At 55.2% G+C, this 14,506-nt stretch overlaps 1 protein-coding gene and 1 long non-coding RNA gene across 4 annotated transcripts; one reads left to right on the top strand and one right to left on the bottom strand.

Annotated features, from left to right (window-relative positions):
- Positions 1–8,675: 8,675 nt before the first annotated feature.
- Positions 8,676–9,493, bottom strand: LOC127465432 (uncharacterized). Of its 2 annotated transcripts, none has more exons than XR_007902192.1 (3): positions 9,357–9,493; positions 9,220–9,258; positions 8,676–8,868 (listed from the first exon to the last, which is right to left on the bottom strand). It is a non-coding gene; the product is annotated as an uncharacterized LOC127465432 (long non-coding RNA). The 2 variants fall into 2 exon arrangements; XR_007902193.1 differs by having other exon boundaries at positions 8,676–8,865.
- Positions 9,494–11,504: 2,011 nt separating this feature from the next.
- On the top strand, positions 11,505–13,551 carry LOC127465431 (zinc finger protein 239-like). 2 transcript variants are annotated; one of them, XM_051775898.1, is made up of 3 exons: positions 11,505–11,899; positions 12,044–13,098; positions 13,238–13,551. In XM_051775898.1, the coding sequence occupies exons 1-2, from the start codon at positions 11,848–11,850 to the stop codon at positions 12,964–12,966; spliced, it is 975 nt and encodes a 324-aa protein (XP_051631858.1). In that variant the 5' UTR covers positions 11,505–11,847; the 3' UTR covers positions 12,967–13,098; positions 13,238–13,551. The 2 variants fall into 2 exon arrangements, with proteins under 2 accessions (XP_051631858.1, XP_051631857.1); XM_051775897.1 differs by lacking the exon at positions 11,505–11,899 and having other exon boundaries at positions 11,906–13,098.
- Positions 13,552–14,506: the final 955 nt, after the last annotated feature.

The following is a 14,506-nucleotide window of genomic DNA, read 5'->3' as shown; positions in this document are numbered from 1 at the left end:
GAGACCGCAGTCTAGTGGACAAGTAGAAAGAATGAATCAGACATTAAAAGGTCAATTGAAGAAGATCTGTCAGGAAGCCAAAATCCAGTGGCCCCAAGCAGTACCCCTCGCTCTGCTGAGAGTTAGGATTAAACCAAGGGAAAGAATAGGAGTAAGTCCATACGAAATATTGTATGGCAAGCCCTATCATGCGGCTACTTACCAAGGGGATCCTCATGTAGTAGGTGATCAGGCAGTATTTAACTATGTGTTATCTTTGAATAAGACCCTCACAGCCCTCAGAGGAGCGCTGCAGTGGAATCGGCCTCTGCCCCTGGAGAATCCGGTTCATGACATTTCTCCAGGAGACCAAGTCTACGTGAAAAACTGGTCAGTGGAACCATTAAAGGGAACATGGGACGGTCCTCGCCAGGTGATAATGACCACTTATACGGCGGTGAAAGTCGAGGGAATCGACAATTGGATCCATTACACCCGAGTCAAGAAGGTTCCAGTCTCATGGTCGGTAGAACCTCTCTCACCTACAAAGATGGTATTTCGAGCCAACAATTGAAGATTGTGGTATTCCTGGGGTTGATAAGTTTAGCAGAGACCACCGTGAGAATTGAGACCCCAGATCCTTATTTGTTTGCACCAGAACACACTGATGTAAACTTAACTTGTCTGTTTTCAGATGACCAGGGAGCTGAATTAAGAGATGTCCACGTCAAGTGGAGACGGAGAGATCAAGATCGAATCATAACAGAAGGAGTGACAACAGTTTGGGATGCGACACAACAAAAGGGTTATACCGTCCTGCAGGTACCTGAGGTGTCTAAAACCGTAGAAGGGACATACATGTGTGTAGTTTGGATTCAAAGGAGTTTTGATTATGGGTATGTAGAAATACACATGATAAACACAACTCGGGAAATAATGACTAAGGTACAAGTTATACCCCCCAGGAAAACTCGACATGTGAGAGATCTACAGATTCCGAATAGAGAAATAGAACAGGAAAATTTAATTGTGGGCCTAATTCGAGATTTTGGGAAAGTACAAAACGTTACTAAAATTACTGCATGTCTCCCTATGCCTCATGCAGCAGGAGACCCAATTCCATGGGGAATAATTCCAGTGCCAGAAATACCCAAAATGTTTAAGAATATTACAAGGAATTGCAAATTTGTAACCATCACATGGAGCGAAACGGTAGATGTATGTTTATTAAGTGACAAAATGATGAAGAAGCAATGTGAACAGATGCCGGGATATTTCCGATGGGTAGTAATTGGGACATGGGTAACAAGTGAAACAATTAATGAATTAAAAGGATACTGTTTAGTTACAAATTCAACACACCCATGCTCTAAAGTTCCGGCTTCAGTAAAACGAGAAAAACAAGAAGAGGTCTGTCAAAATATTACCAGTTCTACAACCACGGAAGAATGGCAAACAATTTGGGGACCCAGCCTGCTAGAGACATATAGTTATATTGGAAAGGTACAGTGGTGCATTCACTGGAAGGGGAAAAAAGAATCAAACTTATTCTACAGGAAATAGAGGGAATCATAATTGGAGGACAGAAACACATACAAAAGAGGATTGGAATTGTACCCGAATATATACATGTGATACCCCAGACGATGAAATAGGCTTAATGCCAGTCAAAGCCCTCCTGCAGTTAGGATGTGAGTGTCAAGGATATAACCATACTATTAAAGGACATGTGAAAAACATTGATTGTCACACTACTACAGTTAGAAGTCCCGGAAACCTAGTATGGGTCATGGGACATGGTCAATGGACTACCCACATGCCACTAGACGGTCCGGTTGTACCTGTCACACTAGGGATACCTACTCTTTGTCCACTCTGGAGAAAAGAGAAGTTAACACCAGCAGAGATGCGACCACGGGAGAAAAGAGAAGTTAGTAATGACATTAATGACCTGGAACTAACAGATTGGCATGAGCCATCAGCAGGAGTTAAATTCGGATGGGCACTAGAATCTTTGTTTGCCCCAATTTCAACATATCGAAATAGAGAAATATTGTTCAAACTGATGAGCCAGACCGAAAGGTTAGCAGCAGTCACTAAGAAAGGATTTAAAGATCTAAATTTACAATTACAAGCCACCTCTAGAATGACCATACAAAACCGCATGGCATTAGACCTGATATTACTCAAAGAACATGGAGTTTGCGGTTACCTGCATGCAAAGGATGAGCATTGTTGTGTACACATCCCAAATGTCACTCAAGAAGTAGAGAAAGATATTAATCAATTAGAACAAATTGACGAGAATGTTCATAAACTGCAGAAAGAAGCGGAACACAATTGGATAGGACAATTATTCAGCTCCCTAGGTCTCCATGTGTCAGGATGGATATCTTCTGTTATCCAGTACGGAATATTGATTGTAATAATTGTTGTCATAGCCATAACTGTTTACAAGTGTCTTTTAGGAATGATTGTAAAAGAAGGTCAACATACGAGACGAATCATGAAAGCTATAACAAGAAAAGAAGTAATCTCACCGCAAAATGGATCACCTCCTATCCATCAAGAAACTGCAACCTGAAGATTGCTGTATTTGAGCATCCTTGCAAGCAAAGCCTGAAGAATGCTCAAAAGGGGGGACTGTTGCAAAGCAGTTTAAATTTAGTAGTAGAATGGCTAAGGCTTAAGTAAAAGGGTAAGGCCTAGAAAGCAACACATTACAGTAGTGAGTTAAGCAGCAGCCTTGTTCGTGGGAATAGAATGTACTGAAGAAGTAGAAACAATAATCAAAAGATGTAGTCAAGCATGTACGTAACGATTTGTACCTTAGATGTGGTAAGGGTCTGTTAAACAGTTCTAGGGGGGTAAGGCAACTTAAGCAGATTTATGATTAGAGTAGATGATTGTTAATTGTTATAAACTACTGCACCTGGGTTGCTATAGAAACTGTAATTGTTTTAGCCGTGAGAATACATGTAAACTTGTTTGTGTATAAAAGCTGAACTGAGAACGAGGGTCGTCGGAATCCTGACTTGGGGCGTTAGCCCGCAGGTTCCCGGGGCCCCGAATAAAGCACCCATAAACCGGCACTCTGTTGGTTTGTGTCTTTGTTTACGGGCAACACCCCACACCATAGTGCAGAACAACCCATGTGCTTTGGGCCCTTTTGTTGTCCTATCCATTCTGACCCATCCTCTCCATTCCGGAATAGCCTCTGGAAACCAAAGAACCAAGCCCCCCCCATGTGACAGTTCAACTCCACCCGTGTGCCAAGGGCTCCTTTGTGGTGTCACAGCCTGTCCTCTCCATTCTGGAATAGCCCCTGGAAACCAAAGAACCAACACCTCACACCCCCACAGTGCAGCCCCACCTGTCTGCCACGGGACTCTTTGGGATGTCACGGCCTTTCCCCCAGGAAAGAAAGCCTGGAACCTTCGGGTTTCACATGCAGTTGGGGGGCCACCCTGGGCACTCCATGGGCAGCAAGAGCTTTCTGTCCTGGCCCTTTTTGTCTGGCAGGAATCTTCAGGTGTGTTCAGTTTGGGCAGTCAGACTGGCAATTTCAGCGCAGGGCTCCTGCAAGTGAACGACAGCCCTTCCCTCCAGGAAAGAAACCCCTTACCCTCAGTCTCTTCTCCTGTTCCTTAAAACACAACCTGCAGGGGAGCTTTCTGGGGTCTCTTCTCTTGGGAATCGGGAAGACAGACCCGCTCCCATGTTTAACACCTCAGGCAAAACCACCCTTTGAACACCTTTCCCAACCCTCCCTAACCTTTCCCAAAGCCCAGATTTTACAGGTGTCCTGTAATTCTGGCCCAATCTCACCCAAGCCCACAAACCATGACAGAAACCTCTCAGCCTCACGCTGCCTCCTTCCCATTGCTGTGCCTGATGTGCAGGCAAAAGGCCTTAAAATCAAGTACCCAAAATTCATGGCCTGTTCTTTTTCCCACAAAAGAAGGCGTGGTGAACTCCCCAGACCAGGGAACTGGAAGATCTCCCTAAAACTCCTTTGGTACACGCTGCAGGGCCAACGATTCCTCTGCTCTGCCCTGTCGGCGCTGCTTTGTCTCATCTGGGTCCCCAGAAACCGTCAGCGAAAGCCGGGGAATAAAATCTCTGAGCAGTTGGTTGGGTTCCAGAGGTGACCCGACTTCATTCAGCACCGAAGGGACACAGGAATTGCTCTCTTAAACCTGTACATCAGTTCTCAAAACTTTTAACTCTTTTTACATTTTAGCAAACAAAGGAATTCCTGTCCATTGGTTTACCAGTTCTCTCCAGGAATTCTTCTTCTCTCTTCTATTGGCTCTGGATTTCTCACTTTGCATGATGCTTAGCCCACAGTTTTTGTCCTTTTCTTGTCTTTTCCCTAGATAGGGAGAGCCTCAGTAACTGTCTGTGTTAGTTTTACCTTCATTTCTGGTTTCTCTAAGGGCCTTTGTGGTTTAGAAATTCTGCCTTCTTGGTGTCCAGGTCTCAAAAATAGATTTCTCTGCCAGGTCTCTGACCAGTAAGGTATTCCGGGCTCTAAACTTTTACTTTGTTTTCCTAACAAATGACCATGGCCCAGAACTTGTCCATCATCCATTGTCTCTTGCCCCCATTCAATCTCCTGCCAGCAGTTTCTCCCCACTGCTGGGTGGGCTCCTTTGTCAAGCACTAGAACTTGTTGGGTAACAGGCCCAGTCCTGTTGCCTATTTTTCGTGGGGATCTGCAGGAGGGCATTGAGTCTTCCAGGAGCAAATTGGCAGAGGACCCCAAGCTGGTTTGCAGTGTGGATGTGCAGGAGGGCAGGAAGGCTGTGCAGAGGGACCTGGACAGGCTGGACCTCTGGGCCGAGCCCGTGGGCATGAGGTTCAAGAGTGCCTTTGGTGCCTTTGGGGCCTGTGGCCACAAGAACCCCCTGCAGCTCCAGGCCGGGGGCAGAGGAGTTGCAAAGGGTCCCCGTGGGAGAGGCCCTGGGGGTGCTGGTGGACAGAGGCTGAACCTGAGCCAGCGGGTGCCCGGGTGGGCAAGAAGGCCAAGGGCAGGCTGGCCTGGATCAGAAAGAGTGTGGCAGCAGGAGCAGGGCAGGGATTCTTCTGCTGGACTGGGCACTGGTGAGGCCACCCCTGGAGTGCTGTGTCCAGCTCTGGGCCCCTCAATTCAGGGAGAACCTTGAGGGGCTGCAGTGGGTGGAGAGCAGGGCAATGGAGCTGGGCAAGGGTCTGCAGTGTATGGCCTGTGAGGAGCAGCTGAGGGAGCTGGGCTTCTCCAACCTGGAGAAGAGGAGGCTTGGGTCTGACCTTCTCCCTGTCCACAACTTCCTGACAGGAGGCTGGAGCCAGGTGGGGGTCAGCCCCTTCTCCGAGGCAACAGGCGACAGGACAAGAGGACACGAGGACCTGCCTGTCAGGGGCTGTTTGTCAGGGACAGGAGCAGGACTTTTTGGAGAGAAAGAGGGATTATGTCTTGAAATGGGCTGCCCAGGGAGGTGGTGGAGTCAGCGTCCCTGGAGGTGTTTAAGCAAAGACTGGCCATGGCACTGAGTGCCGTGCTCTGCTTGACGTGCTGGGGATGGGGCGTAGGCTGGACGCCGGTTGATCTCACAAGTCTCTGCCAAGCTCAGGGACTCTGGGCTTCTGTGCCACCCCAGCCTTTGGGGACAGCGTGCTGGTGGCTCAGAGGCTCCGTCCTTGCCTTGCCTTGCCCATCTCCTGGCTGCCAGGCAAGGGCCTTGTGACATCACAGCCTCTGTGGAACAGCGCGGGGGCTGAAAAGTGTCAGTGCTGCGTCCCCGTGCCCAGAGCCTGGGCAGAAGTCGGCTGGCAGGGACGGGCAGAGACTGTGCAGAGGTGTCAGCTCGTCCCGCAGCAGCACCATGCCCAGCCAGGGCATCTCCTGGCTCCTCAGGCTCTGGGTGCTCCTGCTCTTGCCTGGCCCACTGGAGCCTTGCAGCCGTGCCACAGGTGCCATTGCTGAGAACCGGGGTTTGCCTTGGCTGGCCCCTTGGCAGAAAAGGCAGGAGAGGCTGGAGAGAGGGGAAGGAGGGGGGTCAGGCCGCTGGGATGGTGCCGGCGGGCCGTGAGCCCGAAGCCAGCAAGGCCTTGGGCCCACACGGTGTCAGGGGAGGACTGAGAGCCCCCAGGGAGGAGGAAAGCTGGGCAGGCCCCAAGGCTCCTGGGCCTCTTCCTTGGCAGCCCTTTGGCCAAGGCCCCCAGGCAGAGGTGGGGCTCAGCCCCTGCCCAGCAATGGGGCACAGGCTGAGCCCCAGGGACACCAGACCCAGGCCGCCTGAGCTCTTCTTCCTGCAGCGTCTGCCTGGGGCAGCCCAGCCAGGCCTGAGTCTCTGCAGGAGAGGCCAAGCCCAGCCAGAGAGGGCTCAGCCCTCTGAGGCTGCACTCACTGCAAAGGGAACAAAACATTGGCCCAGAGGACATCCTGCCCCCAAATGGAGAACTGGAAAGGTCAAGAATAAAAAAGTCACCCCCCTCCATTCTTCAAGAAATGTTCAGACCTCTTTCCTAAAAGCATCCAGGACTCGGGTCACCCAGTTTTCTCTCTGACAAGGCTTTGCAGGGGCTGCTTGGGAAAGGGAAGCCCTGGGGCCCCAGTGCCGATGGTGGGGCTGCACTCTGGGGGGGTCGGCCTTTGGCTCTTGGCTTCCAGGGGCCCCCAGGAGTCAGTGAGCCGGGCTGGGGACGAGGGGCAGGACTGGCTGGGATTGCCTCTGGGGCCTGGCCCAGAAAATGGAAGTGTCCCCATGGGGGCAGCTGGAAAGGGCCCAGGAAGGAAATGCTGCCCCAGCGCAGGCTGTGGCAGTGGGGAGTGTGCAGGGGGAGGAGGCTGGGCCAGAGCAGGGCTGGGCAAGAAGGGCCAAGCCGCGGGTGGGTTCTCCCCCGGCCCCCAGGGCCCAGCCCCTGATGGGAGGGCCTTGGGCAGGGCCTGGGGCGACTGCAGGAACCTCCGAGGCAGCCCAAGGGCCGTGCTTTTGGCAGCTGGGTTGACAGGCCCAGCTCTCTGCAAGAGAAGTTGAGGGCTCTGAGCCAGAGAGGGGCTGAGAGCCGGGTCCAGGCTTGGGAATTGCCAGGAGGGGAAAGGGATGTCTAAGAACAAGTCCCTCAGGAGAGGGAAGCAGAGAGGCTGTGTTTTCACCCCAGCACAAGAGTCTGCAGGGCAGAGCAGAGAATATCCCCCACGTGAGATTGTTGTGCATCCCTCCTTGCAGTTGTGACAGGCACTTCTCTTCAAAGGTCGTTCTGTGAGCATCTTCTTGTTCTTTGCAGGTGGGATGCAAGCGGTGGGTGGGCCTTTGGCACTGGAGGGACAACGAGCAAGGTGAGCATTTTCCTGCCAGTGTGAATCAGATGTTAATTCTGGTGGGCTGTATCCTTGGTGAATCTAAGCACATCCCTTGACATTTGGGTTTTTTCCGGGTGGTTCGCAACCTGAGAAGCATCAGCAGAGTGGGAAGGAGGTCCCTGCAGTCAGAGGTCAGTGTAAAGGAAGCTGAGAGGGGAGCTTTGGTGAGAATGTTGCCCTCTGAGGGGATCCGTCAGTGTGTGCCTTTGTCTCTGTGATGCTGAAAAACCCAGTCCAAAGAACTGCTCAGAGACTTTGGATCTTTGAGCAGCAAAGGGATTTATTGCCGACGTCGGCAGCGAGCGTGGTTCGCACCACAGAGAACTTGCTCGAGAGTTTCACACAATATTGGGGTTGTATACAATTTTCATATATGATTAAATATGATAAATCATATTCATCTGATCACAACATCTATCTGTGCATATTAATAATGGGCAAAGCTCAGGCAGAGCTCAGGTGGAGCTTCTCTTGGCCCTCAGTTCTGGGAGGGGTTTAGGTGAGTCTGGGGTCTCTGCTCCTCTCCATCAGTCCCCAGTGTCCCCATCCTGGTCCCTCATGTTCCCACTCCATTCCTGCTGTTCCCATTCCCAGTGTTCCTATTCCCAGTGTTCCCATCCCATTCCTGATGTCCCCGTTCCCAGTCCCTGGTATCTCCAACCTGCTGCCAATGTCCCTGTTCCCTTTCCTGGTGTTGCCATCCCAGTTGCTGCTGTCCCCAGGCTGCTCCCAGTGTCCCCAGCGTGGTCCTCCAGGTCCCCATTCCCATTCCTGGTGTCCCCATTCCCATTCCTGGTGTCCCCATTCCCATTCCTAGAGTTCCCAACCCAGTTCTGTTTTCCCCATTCCCATTCCTGGTGTCCCCATTCCCATTCCTGATGTTCCCATCCCAGCTCTGTTTTCCGCATTCCCATTTTCGTGGGTCCCCATTCCCAGTTTCTGCTGTCCCCAACCTGCTCCCCATGTCTCCATTGCTATTCCTGCAATCTCCACCCCATTCCTGATGACCCCAGCCTGTTCCAGTGTCCCCAACCTTCTCCTGGTCATCCCATCCTGCTCCTGGTGTCCCCATCCCTTTCCCCATTGTCTCCTGGTGTTCCCATTTCCATTCCTGATGTCTGCAACCTACTCCCAGTGTCCCCATCCCTGTCCGCAATGTCCCCATCCCAGTCCCAACGTCCCCATTCCAAATCCTGGTGTCCCCAACCTGCTCCCAGTGTCCCTATCCCACCCCCGCCGTCCCCATTCGCCGTCCCCATTCCCATTCCTGGTTCCCACAGAGGAACTGCCGGATGCCAGAGGAGGAGCCAGGATTTCTTGCCCAAAGCAGGAGATTTTCACACCCAAATTAAAGCCTCAGGAATAATTGTGGTCCTGGGTTTCACACAGGAAAAAGCAGGAAGTTGATCCATGGGGAAGAGCCGCAGGGGGGCCGGGGTGGGTGGGAGCAGCGGGATGAGCTCTGCCAGCAGCTCCTGCCTTTCCGCAGGGAGAGGGAAGGGGTGGATCCAGCTCCAGGATCACTCAGGCCGTGATTCCTGCTGGGATGAGAGTGGGGAAAGGAGTCACCATGTCCCTGTTCCCATCCCAGGGGATGGATCTGGCTGTGGAGCCCAGGGAGAGTAGGAACTGCTCCGGATTCCCACCTGATCCTGCTCCGTCCATCCCACCCCAATCCCACTCCATCCATCACACCCCAATCCCACTCCAGAATCCAGCCCTGATCCCAGTCCACAATTCCACCTGATCCCACTCTGGAATCCTGCCCTGAGCTGCAATCCCCTTCCAATCCCACTCCAGCCATTAGGCCCCCATTCCCCTCTGGAATCCCGGCATCCATCCTGGGATCCCTGCACAGAGGATCTGGATCCACACACGCTGCTGGGGCTCACTGGTGGGCGCGGGGTCGTATCCATTCCCCTCCCTCTTCCCTATGGAAAGAAAGTGGGATCAGCACCCGTGGCACAGGATCCCCGGAATGCTGCCGGGCGGATCCGTGCCCCTTGCCGGCCCCCATCCCGGGAGTTACCGGATCGGAGCTTCCAGACACCGACTGCCACGAGGCCGATGATGATGATGATGATGGCAGCGATGACGGACACAGTGTCCTAGTTAGAACAGCTGGGACCGATTCCTCACTGGATGGGTGTAGCCCAAAAGTGTGTATTCTATGGCCTTCCATGCCATTTTCCCAAAAACTGCTGTCGGGGGGGGGGGGGGGGACTGCGAGGTGGGGGGGGTGTCCCTGTCCTCATACCCTTTTATGGAATTCCCCGCTCTGACAATCCTCATATCCTTTTATAAAATTCCCCGCTCTGAGGGAAGAACTAAGCATCCTTTTATGGAATTCCCCGCTCTGAGGGAACGACTGACCATTCCTGCCTGAACTGGAGAATATATAAACCTGGAGTTTCAGAACCTTTCCACCACTCGTGGGATCGGGAGAAAGGCTGCAGCTCACCACTCCCAACCAGACTGAGACCACCACCCTCAACTGGACTGCAATCACCACTTCTGACCAGACTGCAACAGCTCTCCCACCAGCAGGTTTTTTTTCCCTCTCCCTTTACTTTGGACTCGGGGGGGGCCCAAGGAAAACCACTTTGTTCATGCCCCAGGGTGCTGGGTTATACATTTGGGTTTTGTGGATGAAAACCAAATTGCTTGTCTGTATAATCAGACTTATTGGGCAAGGGGGGCCCAAGGGGGGCCCAAGGGGGCTGGTCCAGGGGGGGAAGGGCTGCAGGGGGCGGATCCCGGAGGAGGAAACCCGCCAAAAGCGGCGGCCCAACCGAGGGAGGAGCCGAGCGGGAGCACAAAGAAGAGCAGCCAAAAGGTCCTGGCGGTGGCTGGGCAATGGCGAGGGGGGCGAGAGCGGTTTGGGGGCCCCCGTGAGAGCCGGGGGGGAACCCCGGTAGCCGCGGAGTGGGGAGAGCGGAGAGGGGCGATCCCGGAGCTGGGGGACCCCCGGAATGCTGGAGGGGGGGGAGCAGAGAGGGAGCGCCGGGCCCCTTAAGCGGGGGTCCTGGAGAGGGGGAAGGCCTTGGAGTGTGGAGAGGAGGGGGGGCCTTGAGGCGGGGTGGGAGCCGAGAGCGCCAAGAGGTTTGCGAGGGTGGGAGCCGAGAGAGGAGGGCCGGCCGGCCCCGGGAGGCAGAGTGGGGAGAAGTGAGCCCTGGGACCCCCCTGGCCACAGTAAAGGGGACCCCGGAGAGTGGGAACCCCCCGGAGCCGCGGGACCCCCGGCAGCCCGGAGAAGGGGGACCCCCAATGCAGGCAGAAGTGCCATCAGGCCAGACAGGGGGGACCCCCCTAACCCCAGAGAGCAGAGAGGGGGAACTCCTGGGAGGGGATTTTGGGCTGAATGTTGGTGTTTTGGGGGTTTTTATGGGCACAGGATGCCCGGTGAGTCCTAGAGCTGGACTTGGGCAGGAGAAACTCCCAAGGCAACGCGCTCACCCCTTGTTTTTCTCCCCCCCGGCGGTCGGGGCCGTGCTGTTGGTTGCCGATCCCGGCCGGCTGAGCCAAGAGCCCGGCCACGTGTGCGGGGCCCGATCCGCTCCCTGCTCTCGTTGCCCCGGGGCAGCCTCTGGTGTCCCCTCGGCTGTGGGGGCGTTTTGTTGGCTCGGGCACAGGCGGCCTTTGTGCGGGGCGGTTTGCCGGGGGGCTGCTGGGGGTCCCCGGGGGGTGTTTTGGGGCGGTGTCGGGGTGGGTTGTGGGCAGAGCCCCGTGGGTGGTCGGGGGGCTGCGGGTCCCCCCCTTGTTGGGGGTTGGTGTTGGTGGGTGAGGCCCCGGCGGCTCCATTGTGAGGCCGGTGTGGGCGGGGGGGGCTGGTCCGGGGGAGCCGGAGGGAGCCGAGGCAGCGGGTTTGGGGAGCCCTCGGGAGAGCCGGGGGTGGGGGGAGGAAGGGCGGGAGCCCCGGAGTGTGGAGAGCGGAGCGGGGCGATGGCGGAGCTGGGGGACCCCCGGCAGGCTGGAGGGGGGAGCAGGGAGAGGGAGGAGCCCCGGGAGGCTGCAAGGGGGGTCCCGGAGAAAGGGGAGCCTGGGCAGTGGGGACCCCTGGGATCCCCGGGCCAAGAAAGTGGAGAAGACGGAGAGGGGGAATGTCTGGGAATCCGGCCCCCTGAAGCAGAGAGTGAGGGGAGAAGGGTCCCCTGAGACCCCCAAAAGCCCCGGCACCCCTAAGCGGGACCCCCAGCAGCCCAGAGAGGGGAGAGCCCAGAAGGTAAAGGTGCAGAGACGAGAGAGGGGGAACTTCTGGGAGGGTTTTTTGGGGCTGAATGTTCATATTTTGGAGTATATTTTTTGCTGACTCTTGATCTTTTGCAAATTTGCGGGGAGTTTGTGAGGGTTTTTTTTCCCAAATCTTGTTGTTTTCTTTTTTTCTGGGCTGAATGTTGGTGTTTTGGAGGTTTTTCAGGGACACAGGATGCCTGGTGAGTTCCAGAGATGGACTTGGGCAACACACTCACCCCCTTTCCCCCACCCCCTAGCAGGATTTCTGCTTCCCAAAGCTTGGGCGGATGGAGGAGGAGGCTGCGAGGAAGAGGAAGATACCTTGGGCCCCCCAGGCAGGTGAGGAGGAAGTCAGTGCCCCTTTGGGTGGGTCTTTTGTCTTTTGTGGCCGTCCTGCCGGGGCCGGAGTTGGGGGGATGTCCTTGGGCTTCCCTGTGGGCCGGAGGCAAATCCCCTGCGTGTCCTTGTTGGTTCCTGCCCCAGGCCCCGAGGTGAGGCCGGAGAGCGCGGAGGACAAATCCCCCCGGCAGAGCCTGGTGGGAGAGGCCGTTTTGAAGGGCTCCCCGGCGCAGGAAGGCAGCGGGGAGGAAAAGGGCCGGAGATGCCCCCGCAGGAGGGGCTCCAAAGCCAGCCCAGGGGGCTGTGAGGAGGAAAGAGCCAGTGTGTGCCGGGAAGGCGGCCGGAGCTTGAGGCGGAGCTGCGAGCTGGTGGTCCCTGAGCAGCCTCCCAGCAGGGAGAAACCCTTCAGCTGCTTGGAATGTGGGAAGAGCTTCAGCAAGAGCACTGACCTCCTCAAGCACCAGCACATCCACAGTGGAGAACGGCCCTACACGTGTGGGGAGTGTGGGAAGAGCTTCAGTCAGAGCTCCCACCTGCTCCGACACCAGGTGATCCACACTGGGGAAAAGCCCTACACGTGTGGGAAATGTGGGAACAGCTTCAGCCAGAAGTCCTGCCTGATCCGCCACCAGATCCTCCACACTGGAGAACAACCTTACACCTGTGGGGAATGTGGGAAGAGCTTCAACCGGAGAGGCAGCCTCCACACCCACCTGGGCCTGCACTCCAGGGAACAGCCCTGCAAGTGTTTGGAATGTGGGAAGAGCTTCAGCCAGAGCTCTGGACTGCTCCAGCACCAGAAGATCCACAGTGGGGAACGGCCCTACCAGTGCCCCAAGTGTGGGAAGAGGTTTAGGATCAGCTCCCATCTCCTCATGCATGAGCAGATACACACGGGGGAGAGGCCCTTCCGCTGCAGCGACTGCGGGAAGGGCTTCAAACGCAACTCCCACCTCGTCATCCACCGTCGCATCCACACCGGGGAGAGGCCCTACAAGTGTGACGAGTGTGAGAGGAGCTTCACCCACAGCTCTGCCTTGACCTACCACCAACGGACCCACCAGTAAGGGAAGCCCCAAGTGCCCCGACTGCGGGAAGAGCTTCGGCTGCTGCTCCAACTCCATCAGCCATGGGAGGACCCGCGTTGGATGATCCACAGGGACCCCCGTTGGGCACAGACCTGGTGACCCACGTTCCAGGTGATCCATGTTGGGCACAGACCTGGTGACCAACATTCTAGGTTATCCATGTTGGGCACAGACCTGGTGACCCACGTTCCTGGTGACCCACATTCCAGGTGATCCATGTTGGGCACAGACCTGGTGACCCATATTCCAGGTGATCCAAGCTGAGCAGTGTACTGGGGCCTCGGGGATAATGTATTTAAGGAGGAAAAAGTCCTTGTGCAGATGGAATTGGGTGCAGAGAGGAGCAGAGTGGGAATAGGGGAGAGGAACAGCTCTGCAGACCCCCAGGGCAGTGCAGGAGGAGGGGCAGGAGGTGCTCCAGGCCTGGAGCTGAGATTCCCCTGCAGCCCAAGGAGGAGCCCACGGCGGAGCAGGGGATGCCCACAAAGAAGGATGTGAGCCCGTGGGAAGCCCGTGCTGGAGCAGAGTCCCTGCAGCTGCTGCGGCCCCAGAGAGCTCCAAGGGTCTCATCAGCATTGCTGGTTGTGGGGCCACACAGAGGGGCTTTAGGCACAGGAATTGTCCTTCCTGGCCCTAATGCAGGTCTGTGACTTTCTCTGAAATTTGGAGAACAAAAATAGGATTCCACTTGGGTTGTTCTTCAGGCTGTTCATTAAAAAAGCAGGAGCTCGTTGTCTCAAGGACTTGCACAGCTCCCAGGGGTTTTCAGTCCCAGCCCCCCAGGTCACCCCCCAAGGTGCTGGACGGCCCTTCAGACCCACCTGAGCCCACCCCCCGTGTGCCCACCCTTGGCAGGGCAGCTCGGGGAGCCCCTGGGACAGGGGATGGTGCCTCTGGACCTGCCTCCCAAGGGGCTTCTGCCACCCCTGGGGGGCACAGAGGGGACAGGGGCACCCTCAGCTCCTCCTGCCACGAGCTGAGCTGGGACAACAGCCCGAGCTCCCAAGGCCTGGGCAGGTCCTGCTCCATCCTGGGGCTTTGCCTGGATGCTCCTGTGCTCCTCAAATAAAACCACAAAAAGCTCATAATCCCCCAAGGGCCCAGCAGTCACAGCTCTCCTCAGCAAAGCAAAACTGGTTCCATAGGAGTGATTTGTGGAATATTTATAAGGAAAAAAAGTCAAAAAACCAGACCAAGGATCAAGTGACAGAGACTAAAATACCTGTGGATGCTGCTGTTGAGTCACTGGCAACTGCAAAGTGTTTCTATACTTACTAAAACTATATAACCCCCCCCATCAATGCCCAGCAGGTGTTGTTGGCATCACTAGTGTAAATAAAATTATTACCAGGCTGGTACTTCCCCAGGTAAATATTTTCCAGGTGAGAACCCTCTGTCTGTGTTTGCAAAGGGAAGACTCCGAAGGATGATTTTTTTCCTGTCCCAATGCTTGAATTTTTATAAGGTTTAATTGATGCCGTGTTTTGTTCCTGTCCCCAAGACCCAAATTCCTCCGGGT

This window comes from Manacus candei, unplaced genomic scaffold (genome assembly GCF_025592945.1).
Source record: "Manacus candei isolate 608988 ecotype Guabito, Panama unplaced genomic scaffold, ASM2559294v1 h1tg000389l, whole genome shotgun sequence".
NCBI classification, from domain to species: Eukaryota; Metazoa; Chordata; class Aves; order Passeriformes; family Pipridae; genus Manacus; species Manacus candei.
This window is presented reverse-complemented; position numbering and strand designations above follow the sequence as displayed.